This window comes from Gallinula chloropus (assembly GCF_964237585.1).
Source record: "Gallinula chloropus genome assembly, chromosome: 1".
Lineage (NCBI taxonomy): Eukaryota > Metazoa > Chordata > Aves > Gruiformes > Rallidae > Gallinula > Gallinula chloropus.
In genome coordinates, this window is record NC_140085.1 from 28,737,652 (window position 1) to 28,762,482 (window position 24,831).

Here is a 24,831-nt window from a genome sequence, read left to right on the forward strand (position 1 = left end):
CAGGGAAATGAGTCCTCCAGGGTGTTTGCTTCTAGGCTCAACAAGTCACCTCTGCCAACGGCAGTAGCGGATTCAAAACTGTGAACTCCCTGGGGAACAGGTTGCAATCCATGATAAACATTGTAGATGAGCAAAGGGCAAATGATTAGTGCTGGGATGCTTCAGCTCTTGCTTTTCCAAAGCAAAAGGAGTAACTAGAGGACCACACAGTAAGGTATAAATTGTGTACCTGTGCTAATGCTTCCGTTTATTTCTGTGTAATAACAGGGGTTAATTTCATGGTTTATTGCAGGGGGTGATGGATTACATAATGATTTCATCTGTGTAACTTTAACTTGTAAAGAGCCAGACAGATTTACATTCTAGGAGTGATTCTTTTAATGAATGTCTAATGTACAGGTATTGCAACATTTGCAGTTCTTTCATTACCAGTTTTCTATACTAATATCTTACCTTTATGGACTGTAGTTAACACAGTATCTATGCATTCCATCAGAATGGCACATGAATATTAAAATATAAAAATGTTAGTAATGTTTCAGAAATTGTTTACTGATAAGAATAGCTAGGATTTGTTTTTTTCATTCTCTTCTCTATATTCCTTCTTTATTTTTCTTTCGTTATTTCTTTCTCTGGCTAACTTTTCTCAACAAAATTTATGATAATTGGGCATTTGCAGAAAGGCAGTTTTGTACTGGACCCTCAGGTCATCCTAAAATTTCAAGCACCTTCAGGAGGGCGCATGCCAGAGTTCAGACTATAATTCCCCCAAGTGTTGCCTTCATCCCAGATCTTGACAGTGTCAGTATGGGTTATTGTAAGATAAGAATCATTTAATTGAGGAGACACATTTTCTTTTAGTGCTTAGTAAGCATAAATTAGCCTGGATCTTGTCAGAAGAAACTTGGGGAGAGAGTACAATCTTGCCCTGTTTCTGTCATTTTCCAAAGGAATCTAGAGTACTGAACTGGATGTGTCTTCAGTATGGTTCACTCCTGATTTATGCTTTTTTGAATCCAATACAAACAAGAGGGTAATAAGAAACACAGAGCATGTTTGTGATGTGCTGCCCATTCTAAAGCAGGTTCTCTTGGGGGTCCCATCAAGCATTTCTATACATTATATTCCACTGGTTCAGTTAAAAATCCCATTCCTAAAGTGGCAGATTCTGGATTGTTAACTTTTCTTTTGATAGGAAGAGGCAAATGCACTTTCTTGTGCTGCCTGATGTAGAAAAAGGTGGCCTATGTTACTTAATTTTTACTATACTTGCCAAGGAACTACGCTTCACACTAATGCAGCAATGGAGAGGTAGATCCCTTCAATGGACAGCAAGGCAAGGTTCTTATACAAAGTGTGAGCTTTTTTCTTCCTCAGATACTTGTGGTTTTGTTTGGATTTGGAGGTTTTTTTATGAATAGTCACAAAACCCCACCAACTTTATTATTGCACAAGAAGCAGACTGAGATGAGGGTTAAGGACAAATTTCTTCCCATTCACTTAAGACATTTCCTAGAAAGGTTCTGAAATCTCCAACTGCAAGGCCAGGTAAAATTTCTAAGAAGGCTGGCACCAGACCAACAGAGAGAGTGCTGCGGTCTTCAGGCTCCCCTAAAACCATCAAGAACAATATAGCTGTTACAGATCACATTAATTCAATTTGATTACTGGTTTAATAGAATTATAGCATGGTTTCAGTTGGAAGGGACCTCAAAGACCATCTAGTCTCAACCCCCCTACCATAGGCAGGGACACCCTTCACTAGACCAGGTTGCCCAAAGCTCCATCCAACCTGGCCTTAAACACTGCCACGGAGGGGGCAGCCACAGCTTCTCTGGGAACCTGTGCCTGTGTCAGGGCCTCGACACCCTCACTGTAAAGTATTTCTTCCTTATATCTGATCTAAAACTACCATTTTTTTGGCTTAAGGTCATTACCCCTTGTTCTATCACTAAATGCCTTTGAAAACAGACACTCTCCAGCTTTCTTGTAGTCCCCCTTTAAGTATAGGAAGACTGCTCTAAGGTCTCTCTGGAGCTGTCTTCTCTTTTTGGCTGAGAAGAGAATTCTCATCTGTCATTTATAGGAGAGGTGGTCCAGCCCTCTGAACACCTTTGTGGCTCTCCTCTCAACTCACTCCAACAGCTCCATGTCCTTCTTATGTTGGGGACCCCAGAACTAGACACAGTACCCAATGTGGAGTCTCACAGGAGCAGAGCAGAGGTGCAGAATCATCTCCTTCAACCTGCTGGTCACACTTCTTTTGATACAGCCCAGGATATGGTTGGCTTTCTGGGCTACAAGCAAACATTGCCGGCTCATTTTGAGCTTCTCATCCACCAAAATCCCCAAGTCCTTCTCAAAAGGTCTGCTCCCACTCCATTCTCCACCCAGCCTATAGCTGTGCTTGGGATTGCCCCAACCCATGTGCAGGATCTTGCACTTGTCATAGAATCATAGAATGGCAAGGGTTGGAAGGGATCCCAAGGATCATAGAGCTCCAACCCCCTGCCACAGGCAGGGACACCAACCTCCAGGACTGGATCTACACAAGGTTGCCCAGGGCCCCATCTAACCTGGCCTTGAACACTTCTAGGGACGGGGCATCCAACACTTCTCTGGGCAGCCTGTTCCTGCACCTCACCACTCGCTCTGTAAAAAACTTCCCCCTTGTTGACCTTCATATGGTTCACACAGGCCACCTATCAATCCTGTCAAGGTCCTTCTAGATGGCATCCCTCCAGTGTGTCGCCCGCTTGTGGTAGTGTTGGCAAACCTGCTGAGGATGCACTTAATCCCATTGTCCATGTCACCAACAAAGACAGTGAACAGTGCTGGTCCCAGTACTGACCCCCGAGGAGTGGCACTTGTCACCGGTCTTCACTTGGATATTGAGCTGTTGACCACAGGTCTCTGAGTGTGGCTGTCCAGCCAATTTCTTATCCACTGAACAGTCGATCTATCAAATGCACCTCTCAAATTTAAAGACAAGGATGTTGTGCAGAATGTCAAATACTTTGCACAAGTCCAGGTAGATGATTTCGCTTGCCCTTCCCTTATCCACCAATGCTGTATCCCTGTCATAGAATGACACCAAATTTGTTCAGGCAAGCTTTACCCTTACTGAAGCCATGTTGCCCTTAATATCCCTGGCCAGACTTAATTGTATCAGGAACTTAGCTTTCCAAACCTGATCCCTGGCTGCTTGGACAATTTCTCTGTATGCCTCCCAGGCTTCCTGTCCTTGCTTCCACACTCTGTAGGCTTCCTATTTGTGTTTGAGTTTGCACAGGAGCAAGTTGTTCATCCATGCAAGCCTCTGGGCATTTTTGCCTGACTACCTCTCTGTTGGGATGCATCACTCCTGAGCTTGGAGGAGGTGACCTTTGAATACTAACCAGCTTTCTTAAGCCCATCTTCCCTCCAGGGATTTTTCCCATGATACTCTACCAAGAAGATTCCTGAAGAGGCCAAAGTCAGCTCTCCTAAGTCTAGGGTAGTGAGCTTTCTGTGTGCCCTCCTCACTGCCCTTAGGGTCTTCAACTCCACCATTTCATGGACACTGCAGCCAAGGCTGCCCCTGAGCTTCACATTCCCCACCAGCCCTTCCTTGTAGAACCAAGTCCAGCATGGCATTCTACCTGTTTCAACACGTTTCAGTAACATCCTGGATTGCTTATGTCCTGTTGTGTTGTCCACCCTACAGATACAAGGGTGGTTGAAGTGCCCAATGAGAACCAGAGCTTGTGAATGATGAAGTGAATGTGCTTTGATTTTATGCCTACCAAGTTTTTTCAGTAATGACAGCTAGCATTATTCCCATAACTCAGGATCAATTTAGACAGTTTCACACTCTTTATACCACGCTGATGGACCTCTAAGAATCCTGACAACTGTCTTCCTACTTCTACAGCTCCCTTTCTGACTTCCCCAGGATCCTCAGACCAGGCTGTCAACTTTCAGTGCAGCTTCACAGCCCCAAACTAATACCCATCTACTGCATTGCTCACATGTGCCATAGCCAAGCAAACCAGTCTGGGTGAAGAGAAACACCAGAAGAAATGGTACTCAGATCTGTTAGATCCCCATATGTTCCCTCTCAAGTCATTTCTCTGTTTCAGTGACAAAGCTGGAATAGTTTTGTAACCACGCGGGATGTCTGTCTAATTCAAGAAGCAGCAAAGAAAGAAGATTTTACATTTTGAAAATGCCAAGGTAGAAAGGGTAATTTAAATTGAAGAGTCCTATAATACTTCCAGCTGAATTAAAGCTCAACTGTGTGATAAGAGCAGATCTCAGCTGATGCATCAAGATCTGACAGTCCCATTAGTGACAAAAAATGAGAAAAAGGGCAAAAAAAATGAAAAACAGTACTGATGGAAAATCAAATTGACAGTGGAAAAGGAAAGCAAATATTTTATGGCTTTACATCATAACTTATAAATACTGATAATAAAGAACAACAATCGATATGTATAATGCTAGTTTTCTTTGAGAAAAAAGGTTGTATTTTCTTTCTAACCTACAACCATATTCCCAGTGTGATGTCTGATGCATGTATATTTAATTCTCTTTATGCAGCTTTGGTTAGGAAGGAAGTATACTTGCTTGGATCCTCAGAGCAGCAAGCTGGCCTATGGCCCTAAATAGGAAGTTTAAAATAAAAAATCTTTTTTTTAAGTTCAAGTCAACTGGCTCAGTCAAAAATTACTAACTCCGTCAGTCACAAGTTGCCAGAAACATCAAAAGCCTTCTGGGATCATCTTCCTCCTCTTCTCCACTACATATTGCCTGCTAGAGGGATATGGATGGAAAAAGAAGGACCCCAAAGTACCACATGGATGTACTGACCACCAGGCACCATGTGAAGGCCCCATATCTGTGTCTTCTTCAAAACAGAAAATTGTAACCTAAATTATTTCATGGGTGAAATTTCACCGTCTTCACAGGAATTATTTGAACTTGAGGAAACATTTCAATTTCACTAGGATCCTAACACAGAGAAAGAAAATGCTTCAGTGATATACTTGGCCTCTGCTGAGAATTATAGCTTTCTCTGACTCACATGAGGAAGTTTTAGGAAATTGAAGCATGTGGAATATATCCAGAATGTTTCTTTTTTTGATCTCAGAAACCACTAATGAAAATTAAAATTGTATAATTTCACTATGTCTGACTCATTCTTCACCTGCAGTGTGAAATGCTAAGATATTATTCAAAGCAAATCTTCATTGTGTAAATCCAACATCTCATTCTTTAAAGGTGAATTGATGTTTAATGCTTGACTCTCATTTTTAATGTAGTAATTGTGTTATCTTGAACACCACAAATTGTCCAAGGAATTTAGCCAAATCCCTCTGGAATCTATTTTGAATGTAGTTGAGGAAAGTTGGTACTTTGCTAAAGAGCAGCATTTAGGATGCATAAATTTTCCTTTAGACTTACTTTTTATTGTGATGTAAGTAGATTGCACAGACTATCATTCTGGGGAAAAAGCAACTAATGAAGAGTCCCAGAGATCAGGCATCCTGAGAACTGAATGTGTTGAGCAAAGAGTTCATTTGGACTGGTTTTGTTTTTCAGACACTGCAAATGGATGTAAACAAGCTGAATATCACATTGCTTCGGATATTTCGCCAAGGAGTGGCAGCAGCACTAGGACTGTTACCTCAGCAAGTTCATATCAACAGACTCATTGTAAGTACAAAAGGGGGGTGTATAATAAAATATACCTGATTATTTTGAATCCTCTTAAGTTTATTTTGCTGTCACTAAGGAGCAGTGCAATAAAGTAGGACAGAAAAATACTTTTTCTCAGCATTTTTAACTGCACTACAGAAAAATAGATCTCAATTACAAAACGATTTAAATTTTCATTTGAAAGGAAACCATCCTCAGTTACAGTCTAGATAAAAATTAAGTCAGATAAGTCTCTCTGTCCTATTCATAAGCAGATTGCTTTTCCCTTAGTTCTAATTCCAATGCAGCTCTGCATCACACTCATGAAGAAACACTTATTCGTTTTGTTTCTCAAAGGTTGAATATTGCTCAAAAAATACATGTGATTCTGCCTTTCAAAGGCACCTTCACAATTTATCCTCAGACTTTCCATTAGTAAATTAAATGTCTTCTCACCATATTAATATTCATGTTTTGCTATTCAGCTATAACAGTCTCTGCTCAGAAATGATCCTATAGACTATGGTATCTATTTGCAAAAGATGACGACAAATTTGCTTCTAGCAACAAAGACTTTTTAAAAGCAATTTTCACTGCATGATGTACTGTGTATGGTTAAAAGCAGATATTCTTAACACTGCTGGCTTTTTAGAACATCTTTACCATGAAGCAGAAAAACCTAACATTATCTGTGTATTACTAGCATTCAATTCACGTTGCAGAGGGAAGAAGAGTTATTTTATTCTATTCTACATGCAGGTTGAATATTGGGGAAGAAAACTGACAGGTTCAGCATAAAAAGTATTTCCTGCCTTGATAGCTTGATAGGATTGTATACATCAAAAAGGATTATAAAACTCCTTCAAATAATGTCTCTGTGGGAAAGGATCAGACGAGAAGTACAGCGGAAAAGATCAATAGGAATGCAATGCAGCCCTTTTTCATGTTCGCCAGGGATGTCACTCATTCGTGACAAGTGATGCTAAATCTCCTTTGTCCCCTGCATTAACCAGAATGAAAGGCTGAAAGACATAGTCAGAGAAAAGCAAAATTAAATGAGAAGCATTCCAGAGTTTGGGATGTGTATTTCATTTTATTAAGTCACTTAGTAGTTTTCTTGCTATACTCTGTGGAGATTATGTAACTGAGCTGAAGAAATATGTTTTTCTTCCTACTGGCTCCATAGCTTTTCCCTTTCTCTTCTTATTCATGATGTAAGGGAAGAGGTCATGTCATTTTGCACCTGTGTATAGTTCAGAATGCAGCAAGTACTTTTAATTAATTAGCCTTCTCAACGTCTATAAAAGTCTGCTATGATATTTTAGTGATATAAGAAAACAGGCAATTTTTTCCCTTTTGCTTTAAAAATCAGACACAGTCAAAATACACAAGGAAGGAAAATATATCTTAGGAGACATTATTCCCACTTTGCATCCTTCTAACATGAGACAGTTCCTCTCATGCAGAGTGCTGGCAAGCAAGCAGGGCATGTCAAAATTCATTTCACCTCACTTCAGCCCAGCGGAAGCTGCGCACCTCGGCTCCCTGTAAAAGCAATATAGAGAAGGGTAACTGGTGGAGGAGTAACATTGAGATCCTGATTATTTTTGGATGGATAAACTCAGGGATAAACTCCATCCCAAGGAGAGCAGAGGGTCTGCTAGCTTCATATGTATAACAACCCGTAGTGTGCCAGGAAAAATTAATTGGCATTTCCAGTGTCTCCTTAAGGTTTCCAGTAAATCCCCTTCCCATAAAAGCCTTTTAATGGGCAGAGGAACTCCTAAACAGAGGAGGCATGAAACAATGGGAATGCTGCTTCCCCAGCAAACCTTACATTGTGCCTACCATCTACACCCAGACCAGCCACCCACCCATGTCGGAGACCGAGTAGGACCAGTGCCTCAAATCATCTTCTTTGGCTTGGCACAGTCTCTGACTTAAACTGATGCTCCAGACCTGTAGGTCTGTTTTCACTTCTTATAACCCTGCTGAACTGAATAGTCCCACTGAAAAATGCCCAGTCCCACCAGGAACCAATACCCTTACCAGTCTTATCAAGCAGATGTACCAGCAGCACATGTGTGAGCACACAGAGCAGCTTCAGAGTAAACGTTTGTCCCCTTCTGTGCAGCTCTACTTCTGAATGCAAAACTGGATATTTTAATAGCAAAAGATGTCTTTTTCTTCAGTAATGGTGCACATTCAAGATGAAGGGAAGGAGTCAGGGGAAATCAGGATTATTCCAGTTTAAACTGCTCTCTTCCATCCCATAACAATGAATAGCAAATAAACAGAGTGTTGAGTTTCTTTCCTGTGCAGGCAGCAATGGACACAGTAGCTCCATGCTTACTTACCTTGCATGTAGATCCCCCCAGGTCTGGACTCAGCTAAGTTTGCCATAGCCCTGGGGACCCTTGATTCCCACACTCTGTTTGGACATCAGCACTGAATGGAGCAGCTCAGTTACTCTTCTGGTCTATCAAAACCAGAGCAACCTTCTGGTACTCTCTTCTTTTGCTCCCTTTCAACAGAGTGAGCATCATCGCCATCCCTAACACAGCAGCCCTTGTGCTACCAGGGTTGCATCAAAGACACCAGGGCAGGAATTAATGAGGGGAGGGTAGGAATTCTCAGCTTACCCATTAAAGGTAAACAAAACTTTTTGAGTCCTTCATTTGGTTGTGCCATTTTAAGGAGTCGCACTGCAGTTGACTAAAAGGTTTTTATACCTTGTTGTGGTATGTGTCTGCAATGTGTTGACACAGGATGAGAAAGCAGTGCAAAAATACCACAGCATTCTACTAAGCATTCCTGTTTAAGGACCATTTTCTAAAACAGGGCCGCATTACAGAATTGCAGCTCAGATCAGGTGAACTACCTGCTAAAAATCTCTTCTGGCACTTTGCCCTCTACTCCTAATCATCTTATATGGACCTGTATGGTTTAACAGTACTAGATTCAAGAAGAGGGTACCTTGTCAATCATGCCCATGTATGATATTTGCATTTTCTTGCACAGCCATCTGGGATTTAAGGAGTTGGTGAACAGGTAGAATCCTCTCACAAAGCAGCATTTATTTTCCATGCTTTTGCTTTTGGAATTATAGCTACAATCTGTAGGCAGCAGAGATTAGATAGCATCGGACCCTTCCTATGACTCTGCTTCTTTTTCTTTTCCTAGGGGAAGAAGAACTGTGTGGAACTGTTTGTGTCCCCACTGAACAGAAAGCCAGGGATTTCTGAGGCGCTCCCATCTGAAGAAGTGCTGCGTTCCCTTAATATCAACATTTTGCATCAAAGTTTATCCCAGTTTGGAATAACAGAGGTCTCTCCTGAGGTTGGTTATCAAATCTCTAACCTGTAGTTCATTACAGATTAGGCAGTTACTACATCCCTGGTAGTTTTCAGGCTGAAGTTCTCAAGCACAAGGAAGCAAACGTATAAGCTAAGATGGCATTACTGCTATAAGGCAATTATAAAATTAGCTGTATTGTACAGTACTAAAATACTTTAATAGTGCTTCATTAGGCTATTTAAGCTTTAATATCCAGGTCCTCCTTACACAGCTGGGCTACCATTGAAATCAGACTTTAGATCCCAGGCATGCATCGGTTGCCTTAAAGGAAGTGGGCCCAAGGACCTTAGGACTATTAATGCAGACTGGCAAGTATGACAATTTCAGTAGAGAGATAAATGAAATGCAGATGTCATATGTGAGCATTATTACCTGTGTAACTTGTATCTGTCATGATTCTGAATAACTGAATTTGTACATTGCAACCATGCTTCTGTCTATTACTAGAGGAAGCGAGAGATTTGTTTGCCTACTCCAAGAAGAGGGTAAACATAAAATTTGTAGCTATTATTTATTTTTCAATTATTTTTAAAAAATCTATTTCAAAGAAGAGACTGGACTGCCATTTCCATAGGGTCTAAGATATTACCAGTGAGATGGACACCTAATTTTGGGCTGATCACTTGAGCTATACACAGCAAATAAAGAAAAGCAAATGCTTTTAGGAAAGGAAATCACTGAGCTCATAGACATGGTCACATCACATTGCATTTCATTTACTGTCTTAGAAGTCCTTACCTACATATAAAGACTCTCAGAATTCAGTGTGAGGTCCAAATGACTTCAAACATATTATCAAGAGTCAGCGTTTTCCATGGAAGCTCCCATCTTTACAGAGATGTCTATGCCCAAAGAAGTGGGGCAAAAAAAGGAGCAGTTCTGATGAGCTGTGTCTATGGGTAAGGAGTTCCTGGGTTTTTTTATATCCAAAGCTGTGTTTGAGCCATGGCTGAGGTAGTACTGGCTGTTATTTTCATCTGTACCTCTGCTGATTAGAAACGAGTTTGCTCTGTTTAAGTATTCTAAGAACCTAGAAGGTGTCTTTGGTACAAAAGAATGAAATATAAAATAAAGCCAGTCTTTTTTCACAGTGAGGGTGACAGAGCACTGGAATAGGCTGCCCAGGGAGGTGGTGGAGTCTCCTTCTCTGGAGATATTCAAGACCTGTCTGGACGCCTATCTGAGTGATGTGTCCCAGGGAGCTGCTTTGGCAGGGGGGTTGGACCCGATGATCTCTTGAAGTCTCTTCCAACCCCTACAATTCTGTGATTCTGTGATTCTGTAATGCGATTTTACATGTTCTTCTACAGCAGTCTGCCACTGTGAAAATGAGCAGATTCTCAGGTTTTAGCTGTTCTAATACAAAACAAAACCAAGCAGTGCTGTCCAAATGTCAAATCAGGTCTTTATAGCACTGATCAGTGACCTGAACCAAGCTTCCTTTAGGTCAGAATTTCCTTTGTTACTGAGCACATGAGTCTTGACAGCTGTGATAGATGCAATTATCTGTTCCAACTACTTCAGTTACAAATAACACTTCAGGTAGACCTGGGACAAGAACATATATGAATAATAGATGAATGGAGAAATGTCATCAAGCTCTGAAAAGATGCTGGGGAAAAAAAACCACAGTGCTGAACTGAAAATCTCATCTTCAGTTAGATACTTGTTGATAATCTGGAGTGCTCAGGTATTTGAATTTTCTCTCTGGAAAAAAAATGTAGACAAACAGATGGAATCATTTAGAAAAGGATTATGAATGGAAGTTGTGCAGAGTAACTCCTTCTAATAATGTTGGAGAAACAAAAGATTATTTTTATATTTCAGTTGCTGTCAGATTATACAGCTAAGACCCTGACCCTGAAAAATCACATAGCTTTACACTTAATAGGTATTCCTTTTGGATCTCAATAAATTGTTTACATGTATAAGACTTCACAGAAAACAGCAGCTAAAAGACAACAACCTATAATCTTTACTTGCTCAGCTACTAACCAGTTATTTACTCTTCTCTCAGCTTGTTCCAAGAACAAATCATTCCAAAGAAAGAGCAAAGAAAATAAAAACAAGCAAACCTTTGAAGGAAGATACATCTATACAAAGCTTCATGTAGCTTTAACAAATTATTTTACCCATTGTGTGTGTGTATTCCTGAGCTATCAATTCTAATTAAATCATGAGCTAATAAATTACACACTCTTCCACCAAAAAGTCTGAACCCTTCTCAACCGGTATTGTACGTGCACTGTGAGTGTGCCTGTGCAGAAGGGAAACATTTTCCACATCTTTCTAGGTGTGTAGCTGACACAGAGATGTTAGGGCTGGAATTTGTCTCCTTTTTTTAGCCTCCTGTTTCAGTTTGAAGGTCTACTGGCTCTCTCTCTAGTAAACAGAAGATACAGCAGGCAGTTCATCCTATCTCTGAGATAACCTCTCATAAAATTGCTGTGGTTGACTCTAGAAAGTCTTTGTTTAAACTATCCCCTCCCCTAGCTGTAGAGGGTGAGGGACATTACCCTGTCCTAAGAAAATTTATCAAGCTTGTGTAGGGAAACTGAAGCTCTCTGCTTGGAATCTCAGCCCATGTGATACCACAAACAGCAAAAGTCTCAGTGAATATAGGTGATTGGCACTGCATTTCCATTCATTCCAGTAATAATTTGCCAGTTCACATCTGCTATTGCATTAATCACTGACTGATCTATTTTCAGTTAAATTGCCTGTCTCAAATTTCATATCCTGGTTTCTTATTCTTCAGTAGCTGAACAAGCAGATCCCCTATATGCCTTTGGTCTAGAAGCTGCTAGAGTCCTTTGCTGCCTGGTGTAGAATGGGATAGGCACCTGTGGGAATGTGAAAATTTAATTTAATGGAGTCATTGCCATTTCAGGGATCCAGGGCAACCACAACACCTTCCCTATGTCCTTTACCAATGGCCTATTGTGGTTGTAGCACTTGCTCTTTTATTGTGGTCTAAATTTTGTGCCTGAAATGGGATATAAGATTGTGTTCTGCTCCATGGTGCATAACAGGACCTGGAGCAGACTTCCCCAAAACAAACTAAAAAATTGGTGTTTGGACTGAAATCTATGACTTGAGTAGTCCATGTTATTATGGTGTGGGAATCCTGGCTTCCTGATGTCTTTAAATTGTGCTCAGAGAAGAAAAAGGAACTACTGCTGGGTATCAGAGATTAGTTGAGTAGAAGAGAACTTGAAGTGGTTTTGAATGACAGAAGTAACTGAAGTTACAGTAAGTAAAATAAGGGTTACTGTCTTATAAGAGATAAGCTAACTGATAACTGCCATCTGAGAGATAGCTGCCACCTGAGAGATGTGGCACTAAAAGAGAAATTTCCAGAGTTTGTGCCAAATTATGTAATCCCAAAATGTGCCATTACATCCTCCTTGCAGAAGGCTTCTGTTGGTTCCCTTTGAAGTGTGTGATACTAACTTCTTGGAGAAGAAATCAAAGGAAGCAATCATGCACTTAAAGCATACAGAAACGGTAAATCACTGTACGGACAAGTGATCAAAACCAATAGCTTAGAAATTACAATAGCCTAGACCAACAGAGACGCCAGGTAGCAAAGCAGAGCACAAGGGCGTGCTCCCATGATCAGGTACGGCAGATGTAGTGTTACACCTGCACAGGTGCACCCAGAGCACTGCAACACAGACAGGGGCCCTGCAGGCCTGATGGCTTTGATGTGAAATCACAACACTGTGTCACACACGCATGTAGGGTACAGAGTCTTTGCAGAGGTTTTGTCACGGTGCTTTGGACATGGTGTCACGGTGTCACAGGATGTTTTGGACACACTGAGTGGCTGTTATCCAGTATCCTGGGAGTCTGAGAGGTCACGCACCTTCCTTTCAGTGGGGGTGGAAGCGATTTCTTGGCAGAATTTAGTTAAAATATCAACTCAAAATGAGCCATTTCTGATCTTGAGAGCGATCTCCAGCTCCCTGTAAGCTTTCCTCTGAGTTCAGAACTACAGCTTGCTGTGCTTTCATCAGTGCTTCAACCCAAGGAACTAATTGGGGTTACCTGACCCAATTTGCAAATTCACCAATTTTCCAGTGAAGACTTACCTTTCCTGGCAGTTCCAAATACCTTGGTGGGATCTTTCAGTCATGAATTTTACAGTGATTACGTCAGGTCAATGTCTCTTTTGTTATTATCAAAAACTGGCTGCTCATTTTACTTGTTTGTAGAAATAATCCACTACTTTTCCATAATAAGACCAGAAAGGCCAGAGGGAATTTTTAATGTAGGGGATTTTTTTCTTTTAAGTTTATAAAAAATAACTTATCTAAGCACTTTTGTTCCAGTGCAGAGCAAAGCAGATACCTGTGTGGGCACTCTTCAGTAAGGTTAGCAATAGCCTGCGATTGTTTAGGGTACACTGATTCTTGCCCATCTTGAATTATGCTGAGTTTAAGCCATTTAAATTAACCTGGCTAGTTCAGCCTGAACGGCTCATATGATTGTGGGGATTCCTTAGGGAGTGGAGTCACACATCGGGGCATGATGTATATTAGGATGATGAGCCTTCCTCCCTGTAGCCAGATTTGCTCTGGGATCTGATGGTGCCTGAGCTACTGAAACTCCCCTGCCATCCCACCTGTTCTGGTATTCCCCCACCTTTAACAGATGTGGCTTTTTTGCAGCTTACTTTGAGCTCATCCCTACCCTCTGATGACAGCAGTGGTACATTGTCATTCTTCAAAAACTGTTTGAAAGTCTTAGTGGATTCTCAGGCAGGGAAAGGTTCTCAGCTGAGAAAAATGTGGAGTAACGTCAGTCAGTTGAGACACAACACATCTCCATGCAGGAGGCTTATTGCCTATTGCTGTGGACACAAATCCTCTCTTTTTTCACCTTTTCCCTAGCATTTGGCCATCCTGCAAGCTTCTTTCCTGGGCATAAACAATTTGTAGTGAGCGTGGCAGTTACTATCCATCTTATCTGTTCTCCCAGACCAAGGACCAAAGTTCTGAATGAACAACAGTGACGTTTCAGAAAGCAATTGCTTATCATGGTCATGAGATGACTCATTTACTGTCATTAGTCGGCAGCTTAAGCAATGATTCTGCTGTCCTGCAGTTAGATCTGGGGGAGAGATTCCCTTGGTTAGGTGAAGGTACAACTAAAGTGTTTCAAACTGATGTGTCAGGTATGTGGAAGTTGTGGAATACTTTTTTTTTACCCTTTTTATAGGATTTATTAATATTCTTTAAAATTTATTTTTAGAAAGACAAATCAGGTAAAGGCAAATCCTTAATACACTTGCCATTCAACAGACATCATAGAGATTAATTCTCTTAGAGTCAGTTATGTATATGAAATCTATTATAAAACATTTTAAAAGTTTGGTAACACAATAAATTACAGGTCATTTAAGTTTCTCACCCACAGAGTCAAAAAATCCTATTTGCTCTTAATTTACTTTTTAATGTATTTGTCCTTTCAGTGAAGAGGTTCAAAAAAAACCCTCATCTGCTCTCTTACAAAAGGTCAGCATGGCCAATTCTCCTCCACCTCCTGCTTTTTATCTAGATTTCCTCCTGGGAGAGCTGAAACACCAGAAAGCCATCAGGTAACCCACCCAGGGTCAAACACTTGGTTTATAGCTAATGGGCCAGAGCTGCAGCTGCTGCTGTCACCGTGGGATTCCCATGGAGCTCAACAGGAGCCGCCCCAAGTGCGGAGCAGCTGCAGATTTAGGCTCTGAGCCAGTACTGGGACCTGAGTCCTGTTCCGTGAGCACAGCAGAATAACCTTGCTGTGCTGAGGCAGCAGATTGCATGGAGAGCTGCACCCCATTAGAGTGGCAATACTGTTTGAGTATCTCTAGGAACAGTTTTTTCAGAAATAATTCACCAGATTTCCAGCTTGTCTTTGAAAGCCCTGGTTTTTAAGTTGCTCACTAAACACAAGGCTGACACTTGCAAACTTTATTAGCTGTCTATAACTGCAATACTTTTAAGCCCAGATCATGAAACACGGCATAATTTCACACACAGACACCCAAACACACACACCCAAACACACACACACACGTGAAGTTTTCTAATTGTTTCTGTAGTTTAGCAGAAGGGAATACAGGCTTTCCATTCCACTGCCTAGGGCTATGACTTCCAAAGAAAACTCAGTCCACTCCAGGTTGTACACATGCATTATTATTTTTTTAGCAATCAAGCCTGGGTAACCAAGCTACTAAATACTTCTCTAAATGTGGCAGTGTGATCTGTGAACTGTCTTGCATCTGGAGTGACTTTAATTTGCATTGTCCTGGCCCTTTTTAAAGCAAAAAAGGTCCTCCTGTGGTGAAAGGCGGACCATGAAAACTACATTTGGATCCAGCATCCAACAGGTTTTTGTAGGTTTGTCCACTCTTCACCGGGCTATGATTTCCTCCTCAGCAATCCTCTATGCATGAATTCAACTTCATCAGGACTTCCTGTGTTTAGGAGGCTGATGGACATGAGGAGTTGCCTCAATATATTAACTGATATATGACAAAAGAACAAGTTAATTGGTGGCTAAGCAGACTTTGGAGCATGAAGTAACCATGTAAAGTGCCGGAGTGTCCCTGCAGTTACACAGGTCCAATGAGCAGCCACTCATCTTTAAATGGAGGAACTCTCACACAATTTCCCCAGAGCAGAAGATAAGGCCACCTTAAGACAGGTAGACAACTCACTTGTTAAATGAGAAGTTTAATTAAAGCCACTGGGGAATTTCAGTGAAAGGGAAACACAAAGACCTTGGACATTTACAGTAGAAACCAGAATTTAAGAAAGTAACTTTTTACTCAGTCTGAGAACTGCATTGCAAATACACAATTAAGAAAAGAAAAGCAAGTAGCTGGAAATGGGGGGAGCAATATCTAATGAAGCTGCGGTCATGAAAACACAAGCCAACATACTTTATTCAAAATATTACATTTCAGTTAGACTGAGGGTACATGTGCCCTGTTTCTACTACCATATGTCTATTTGGAAGCATAGTGAAATTGTGGTAATTTAATAGCCCAACCAAGTCCCCACACTGCAATAAAGCCAAAAATAAATGCTTTTACAATTATTATTATTTCATAATCCCCAGGAGTTCTGCAGGAGTTCTGGAAATTTTAGTGTGTACAGCTGCTTTAGAAATGTAATATCAGCAGGAACCCAAAGATAATGAGATTACTTTAAGCATTATCAGAATTATAGATAGATGGGTAATGAGATTACTTCCAGCATAATCAGGAAGTTTTACATATACACATGTATGTATGTGTGTGTACTCTAAAGATGACAGTGTCAGGGCTTCCCAGCTCATGAAGGAAAAACTGGCAAGTCACCTGCTCGTCACTCCTGTGCCAAGTATAAACAGTCCCAAGGCTGGCACATGGGTGCTAGGGCTGGAGATAAACACTGGGGAGAAAGAGGCAGGGCGAGCAGTTCCCACAGCCCACGCAGGAGCACTGCCCTTTCACCTGACAAGCCAGGTAGTTTCCAAGAAGGACTGCGAGTCGCGTTTGCTTACCTTCAACCAGCTCATGGCTCCTGGTGGGGGATTATCTCAGCAGCCATAGAGGTTTTGGACCATCTCACCTAGAGTGAAGACCCCCTGGGTCGCAGGCATGCCCGCTCATGGACACACGGGGTGCAGGCGGGGTGCATAGCCGAGGTGGGTGTGCAAACAGCAGCGTTCAAAGTGAGTGCCATATACTGTGGAATGTGAACTGTGACAAAGCTGGGGAGGGTGATTAATGCCTGAGGAGAGGTATTTAATCTGTGCACACTGCCGTGTAACTTTTCTTCTCTTCCTCTTTCTGTTTTATTGCTTAAAAAAGAAAAATGTTTTGCAAGGCCAGCGTGAAGCAGACAAAATCTGGAGCAAAGAAGGATTTTATGCGGTTGTCATATTCCTCAGCATCTTCGTCATTCTAGTAACTTGTTTAATGGTAAGTTTCCTTTTTACCTTTTCTTTGCTGTTCCTTACTTCATGCTTTTTGCAGTCTGAAGGATAGAGTCACTCATTCTTTGTATGAGAGGTGTTTTCTCAAAGCTATTATAAACTCAGCTACAGGGTAACAGTTGGTCACTTCCATAATGCTCTGAAGCCAAAGTTTGAAGAACCACATTTCTTGATATATTTTGAGTTCAGCTGAAGAATGTAACCAGAAAGATTCTGAAGAAATAAATGCCAGGGCTCTTATATCTGCAGGATGACTGTAGTGACATGACTGATGGCTTCTCAATCTTACTAAGGTCCAAGGATCACTGAAGTTGCATTAGCTGTCTTTCAGTTTGAATCAACATCACATTGATAGAATACTGTCGATGCACAGTTGTTAAGAGTCTGTGTTAGCATTCTTGTATCAAATATACACATTTTAAACTGAAACTACTATTAAATATTTGAAGGAGTATCCTATTTTTTAACAACTTTGCTATTCACGTTGTATGAGTTCAGTGGTCAAGTTTCTGAGCATTAGATGTGCTTCTAATATGCTGCATATGAGACATGCAAGGGTCACACAGGTGAGAACACTACGCCACAAATTACTTTCACAGGGTATTTTTTGCATTTTTTCCAATGTAGTGTCTCCCAGGGTGCATAAATGTAAGAGTTTACTGAATTCTATGATAATTTTCAGCATTTATGAACATGTAGTATCTTGGAGTCTTTTGGGATATATTGCTTTCAAACACATTCATTTTCTTTAACCTGCTGGGATTTCCCACTCACAAACTTAAGATGGAAAGAAAGTTTAAACTGAAGATATTAGTAAATGATTACATTTATTACAAAATTTTATTTAATCTTTTAACAGCTCCCTAAGATTTGAAAAGCACTTATTTTCTCACTGAATTTGTTGCTTTATGTAGTTTCTACTTCCTAGTGATCTCCACTCAAAAATCAGAGGGTAATTCCAGAAGTACTAACTTTCATTCAGACTTAACTTTGGAGAAGCAGATATGTTTGTCATTACTGAATATACAAGATACAAGAGCGATCAAACATACAGGAGACATTAAATAATTTGGCTTGTTTATGACAGAGAAAAGAATCACAGAATCATAGGGGTTAGAAGGGACCTCGAGAGATCAAGTCCAACCCCCCTGCCAAAGCAGCTCCCCAGCTCATATTGCACAGATAGGCGTCCAGACGGGTCTTGAATATCTCCAGAGATGGAGACTCCACCACCTCCCTGGGCAGCCTGTCCCAGGGCTCTGTCACCCTCACTGTGAAAAAGTTCTTCCGCATGTTGGTGCGGAACTTCCTGTGCTCCAACTTGCAGCCATCGCCCCTTTTACTGTCCCCACAGACCACTGACAAGGGGCTGGCCAATTCCCCCTGCATCCCATACTTAAGGTATTTATAAACATTAGTTAGGTCCCCCCTTAGTCTTCTTTTCTCCAGACTGAACAGTCCCAGCTCACTCAGCCTTTCCTCATAGGGGAGATGTTCCAGGCCCTTAATCATCTTCGTAGTCCTTCTCTGGACTCTCTCAAGGAGGTCCCTGTCTTTTTTTATACCAGGGAGCCCAGAACTGGACACAGAGCAAAGAGAAACACGGTAGTTCTCAAACACAGAAAGATTTCAAAGGCTGTGGTAAGGAAGAAGGTATTTTCTCCACTGGGGACTGGAAAAGAAGTAATTTTTTGAAAGGGTGACTTGGCTGACTCATTAGAAAAATGATGGTTATTGTATGGGTCACTAGACCCTGGAGTGCATTTCTTAGGGAAGCTCAGGTGTTTTTACCCATTAAGGGACTAGGCAACCATCTGTCAGGAATAGTTTGGGTGCAGCTGATCTGGATTTAAGGCAGAGGTTAATACTAGTAAACTCTTTGAACTCTGTTCCAGATGGATTTACTATGATGCTGTGGCCTTCTCTGCAAGCATTCCCCTTCCTGTCCCCTCCCAGGTCCAACCTCTATCTTTATGTGAGCTACTGTTTAGGCTGTGTAAATGGACGCTGCCTCAGATTTATCTAGGACTTGGTGATACATGGAGTACAGACAATCTGTAAGGCAAAAACCAGGTCACATTCTTTTTCATCCCACTTTATGTGTGGCAGAGAGGCAGATTTATGAAAAGTAGGAAGTCAGTTCTTCAAATGCAGCCATTGCAGTCTATCAGAACATTTACTTTCAGCATAAGGCACAAGGGCTCATCCTAAGTAGCTTGGTCTCCAGCAACCATATGAGACCAACAAAATGTGGCCTTTTTTCTTTCAAGTTACAGGGTGGGTGCCTGTCTGTCCATATGTGGTTATTTGTAGTTTAGAGGGTCCAAAAGCAGAAAACTTAGCCTGCATTCACTGTGCTGAAAGCATGCTGTGCTTTAACAGCTTTAAGCCTTCTTAACGTTTGGCTGGATTTTAACAAATATCTGGCTTCTATACATAAAAATCTACAGTGCAGAGTATCGCTAAACAGTGTAATACAGCAGCACATGAGCTCAATTCAAACTTGCAAATTGTATCTCTGAAGCCTTTTTATGTATCAACAACTCCTCATTGTTGTGGTATGGGAACCTCTTGCATCCCAGGACCAATTCATCATATATGGAAGTAAGCACACAGCTCATTGCTATCCTCATCGTGGGCTGACCATGGGCTCACTTCCACTGGGAGCATCATACATCATTTATAAAGTTTGCCAAGCAAAGTGAGAATAAATATTTTTAACATTCCTCTGTAAAACAGGTCTCTGCATTTTTTTATTTTACACAGAGAAATAACTGAGCCATCACCAAATCGATGAAATTTTTACAGTATTTGACAGTGGGTTAAATTATTTGCTGTCATATTTCTTACTGATTTTGCCTGCTTAAATAAAACAGTATGTTTGCAATTTTTTTTTTAATATATATGTGTAAGTGTCTGTCGAGTAATCTGGAAGTATCACCTTCAAATTATGAAATATTTGTAGCTAGTTATGATAAGAAGGACCTCTGAACATTTTTCTTTTTCCCACTGAAAAAAATAATCAAAAAGTAGGATTTTTTTTTTCAAATAATGAAAGACATGAGCTTTGAGCAACCTGTCTTCTGAAAAATGTTCCTGCTTATGGCAGGGGCATTGTAATTGGTGATCTTTAAAGGTCCCTTCTAATTTAAACTATTCTATGAATTTGTGATTCCATGAACTTTGCCTCATCAACAAACTGTGATGATCTAAATTTTTACTACTATCTGCAGCATTGCATGAGTTATCAACCATTATTTGACATTTTGGGCCCATAGCTACTTAAATGATAAATATGTTTTCAATTTTCTGGATTTTACTTTAGAATTAACAAAAAGAATATTGAATAACCAAAAAAATGCATTCCAGCATCAAATTTTCCCATGACCTCTCTCTTGCTCTTAAACTTGCAAGTTTCAGGATTTATGAAGTGGTGAGGACTTCTGAAAGCACTTTGATTATAGAAGCAATACAAGTATGTATATACAGCTAACTAATACAAGCCTATCAACTTTGGCTTTTGCCAGTTTAAAGACTTAAAATTAACAGTATGTCTTTTTATCATACTGCATGAGTGTCTAAGCCCACTTAAAATTAGAGGATTTGTCTATTAACTAGTCCTAGATTGCCTGAATTCTTTTATTCTGCTTCTACAAAACTTTTTGTAGTGCATTTAAACCATGATGTCGAAATGCCTCCCAGTAACACATCAAACACCACAATTAAAATCTGTCCTGTTTTTGGTCTTTCATCCCTTCCCTGGGGTTTGAGGGAAATTTTGATGGCTGATTTTCTTCTCACGTGTACACATACACAGTAGCTCTGCTCATGCAGCAATGCACACACAGCCTATCACACATGTCTGTAAGTACTTGTTAGAGACAATGCTTTTAATTAGACTGAACTGTCTTAATTTCCATGGTTTCTGTGAGATTTTACTGTACAATCCTGGGCACTAAAAACATTTCTAGGCAGGTGAGTTTCCATATCACTGCTCCACATAACCACTATCAAGATCTTCATCCTGGAGACATTGTTTTCATTGGGATTTCTTGACAATCTCTGAAGATGAATAAAAGCAGTTTACACTGGTAGTTTGAATGGGTAGGTAGGAGGCACTGGCCAAGCTAGGGCATAACATGTCAGTTTGCCTTTGCAGAAATCTAAGCAGAGCTGTAAGGAGTGAACGTCATGCTGTCAGCACCCTGTTATTCTTCTATATAAGCTGAGTTAGAGAGGAGGCAGAATGAAGACTTATTTTTTCCTTTTGGACTGTGGCTTTCAATCCTAGGCTTAATACATGAAAATATTACAAGTGACCCACCCTGTGTGTCCTGAAAAATAATACTTCATGTTATTAATTTACTCCATGCCTCTTGATTATCCTCACAATGAATTTCCTGGGGTATCAGTAAAACATCAGTTTTCCTAATTTAGGGGTTTCATATGTGTTTCTATCCATACTGACCAATGTGTTTATACTGATTCAAAATATGAGTACAGCTAAATTGTTCCCTTTGCAGAGCTTGGTGATTGGGTTGACCACTGTAATTTCTGTTTGCTTGACTTTAACCTGGAATTCATTAAAAAACACGATGGTCCTGACTACACTTTCTGAGGAAAGTTTTTTAGCTCTTAGATCAAATGTGGTTTCTGAGCTTTTTCTCAGCTTCAGCTGGTGGCAGACTACCTTCTTTCCTAGGAACTAATAATAAGGCATTAAAAAGGATATGAAATAATACTAGTCCATGTTTGTGGAAGTAAAAAACATAATTACCTGGGTCTCCAAGGAGTGAAACTATGTCAAAATATATCAGTAACAAGAAGATATGGTTAACATTGTCATGACTGTGAATGTTCGAGCTGTATATCGTTGGGTTATCAGAAGCAAAAGACCAAAGCAATCACTGGAGGGAAAAAGGGCAAAAGTATTTCAAGCCTGTTTTATCTTTACTGATACCTGTGTCCGTGCTTAACAGTAGGGCTGTTTTTTCAGCAAAATAATGGCAAAGAGCAGCTTATCTTACCCATGCAATTTAATTCTAAATTCTTCTGAATGAACAGATGGTTTACTTAGTTAAGTCTTGTTTAATGGGTGTATTCCTAATGACATTAGGTCAGTGCCCAGCTAACCCTCTAATGCTAATCCTTGAAAAAACAAACCCATCTAATATATCCAGTCTTCACTGGAAGGCTGCAGAGTGATAGACCTTTATATGGTGCTTTTGGGGCAACAGCTGTCAAAGAGCTTCCGACCTGCAGCAGGAAAATACCTTGGTCTAGGCTTTGTCTTTATGGCTTTGCAAACCAGGATTCAATTCAGATGCTTTATGGCACCAGATGAAGCAGAGTACTACTACAGACACCTACAAAAGCCCTGTAAGTGCCTTTCACCCCCTTCCGCACACAGTACTTGCAACAGTAATTCTCTAAGTTTCACAGACTGTGAGGCACATTTTTAAAATGACACCACTATGGCTCAGAAGTTGTTTTTGCATTCCCCTCCTGAGAGGAAAGATGTGTTAAACAGGCATAACACGAGTTCCTCTGGAGTGACATTACTAGGCACACGCTACCAGCCAGCCCTCACCAAGCCTGTACACAGCAACATCAGCACGACGTGCAGGGGAAGAGGAACCGTACAACTTCTGGAAAGCTTTTGCTGCACATATCTGACATCCAATTTTATATGCAATAGGTGGACAGAGAATCCTGGTATTAGTGTATATTCAGACATCAAATTATTGGTAATTTGTAAGACACACTTTTCTGAACAGATGCTAATAGCTTCACAGGCCAGGCTTCTCTTCAACTTTATTCCACAACAGGTTATTATTGAGGGATATCCTTATCCTGAGGAGTATTTCAGAGTAGCAGCAGCCTACCATCCCGAAAGTAGGCTAGTAAAGTTTCTCTGTTCAACCATCAGCTCCACGCAAAATAAGTAAGAGCTTTTATGAACATCTGCTCTAAAACAAATTGAGGCTGCTGTAATTAGACATGTGCCTGGATATACCATGAACAGCTATTTTATTTTGTGCCCTTACTGCTCTTGAGTTAAAATTCTTACTTTTTTTTTTTTTTTACAATTACTCTATTTATCAGTTCTTGACAGTGTCTTTTGTAACTATTTTCCATTCTATGCTATTTGCTCCTTTAATAATACAACTGCTGGTATTACAAATAATTACTGGCTCACAGTGAGAGCTGTCAACATCTCTACTGCCCACGTGTACACACCATGGTTTACGTAATGGAAATACTTATCCTGCTGTGGGAAACGCCGTGTAACACAACCTGTGCCTTACCTTCTAGGAATGAAAGCCACGTATATCAATCTTATCCAGGATTTGTTATACTCTCCTTGCCTTGTTTACCTGGAATTGAGATTGGGCTTTCCTTTCTGTTTCTGTAGGTTCTGTACAGATTAAAGGAGAAGATCCAGTTGTCACTGAGACAAGAGAAGGAAAAGAAGCAGGAGATCCACCTCTCACCCCTTCCGCTGCAGACATCTCAGTCCGAGCATAAGACCACCAACAGCATGGTCCAGCCTGAACAGGCTCCAAAGGTTGTCAATGTTGTAGTGGATCCTCAAGGCCAATGTGTTCCTGAGCTGAAACCTCCCCTATGTGCCAGTCCGTCTCCTTTCAGAATGAAACCCGTGGGGCTCCAGGAAAGGTAGGGTGGTGCCTGCCACATTGGAGATTTATTCTCCTTTGCTCTACTCATGCTGCATGATTTTGTATACATATTTGCTAACAATGAATGGGAGGCTTTGCCATAAGGACATCTGAGAAGTGCAGTTTTGGTGCGTTAATATCTGTCTCATGGGTATCCTCTCCTTTCCTTTTCATATGAGCAAGGGTCCAGAGGTTTGAGCCGAGATTAACTGCAGTACTGGGATTCTTTTTGCTACTTTCCCTTCCCCTTTCCAAAAATTACTCCAAGGAAATTATTTTTTATTTTCCATTGATTTTTGCCTGTTTTGATCCTGGAGATCCTCACAGAGAGTACAAGAGCTGGTTAAGTTTTGCCAGCAAAAACATCCTCATTGTCAGGGAGTCCATAGCACATGGAAAACTTAGAAGGAAGAAATATTTGCACCTATTGAGTGGGTTTACCAATCTCATACAGCATTTCCATTATGACGTTTAGATAATTTTTCTTCTTAAATCCAGATTTCTGTGGTGGTCAAGAGACAGTTACAAAAAAGAGAAAGAAATTATTCGTGCACAGCTCTTCAGAAACACTTGGGCACCAAACCTTGCCACTCATTCTACCTTTCAAAAACTGGGCCAGTGCTCTTTTGACAAAACTAGTTACTCTTCCCGCAGGAGAATGCATGCTGACATCTGCCTCTCCTCTGTCAGAAACCTATATAATTTCTTGCCTGATGGCTGCAGGCCTCTTTCATGAAGCATCAGTGCTCTGAATAGCTAACGTAGCATGCAGCCATCCAGCTGAACTCTTCTGCCCCGGCACAAGAGATAAATGAAAGAACAGACGCCACGCAGATATGACAGGGAAATCAAAATGAAAAGGAGACCAAGCAGAGCCTTGTCCATGGGGACTCTCAGAGTTGAACAGTAACCCTGATTCAGCCTGAACCACAGGATTTCAATGACAGAGATTTTATCAATGGCTTTATGAGCCACAGAGCTAAGGGAGGGGGACTGATTCTGCCATGAGTAAAAGATGCTGAAAGGCAGAGCTGTCATAAAACGTGTAGTAATATCACTGCAGCTAAAAAAAAATAAGGAATAGGGGAAGAAAATAAATGCATTTTGATAGTTGTGAGAGCAAGATCCACAAGATCCTAAA

At 40.7% G+C, this 24,831-nt stretch overlaps 1 protein-coding gene across 1 annotated transcript in view; it reads left to right on the forward strand.

Moving 5' to 3' along the window:
- PTPRR (protein tyrosine phosphatase receptor type R) overlaps positions 1 to 24,831 on the forward strand; it is a 152,460-nt gene that overhangs the window by 72,634 nt on the left and 54,995 nt on the right. The window contains exons 3-6 of the mRNA XM_084279488.1: positions 5,584 to 5,697; positions 8,863 to 9,018; positions 16,886 to 16,996; positions 23,426 to 23,688. Of these exons, the coding sequence (XP_084135614.1) occupies positions 5,584 to 5,697; positions 8,863 to 9,018; positions 16,886 to 16,996; positions 23,426 to 23,688 (644 nt within the window). The remainder of the gene's footprint in view (positions 1 to 5,583; positions 5,698 to 8,862; positions 9,019 to 16,885; positions 16,997 to 23,425; positions 23,689 to 24,831) is intronic.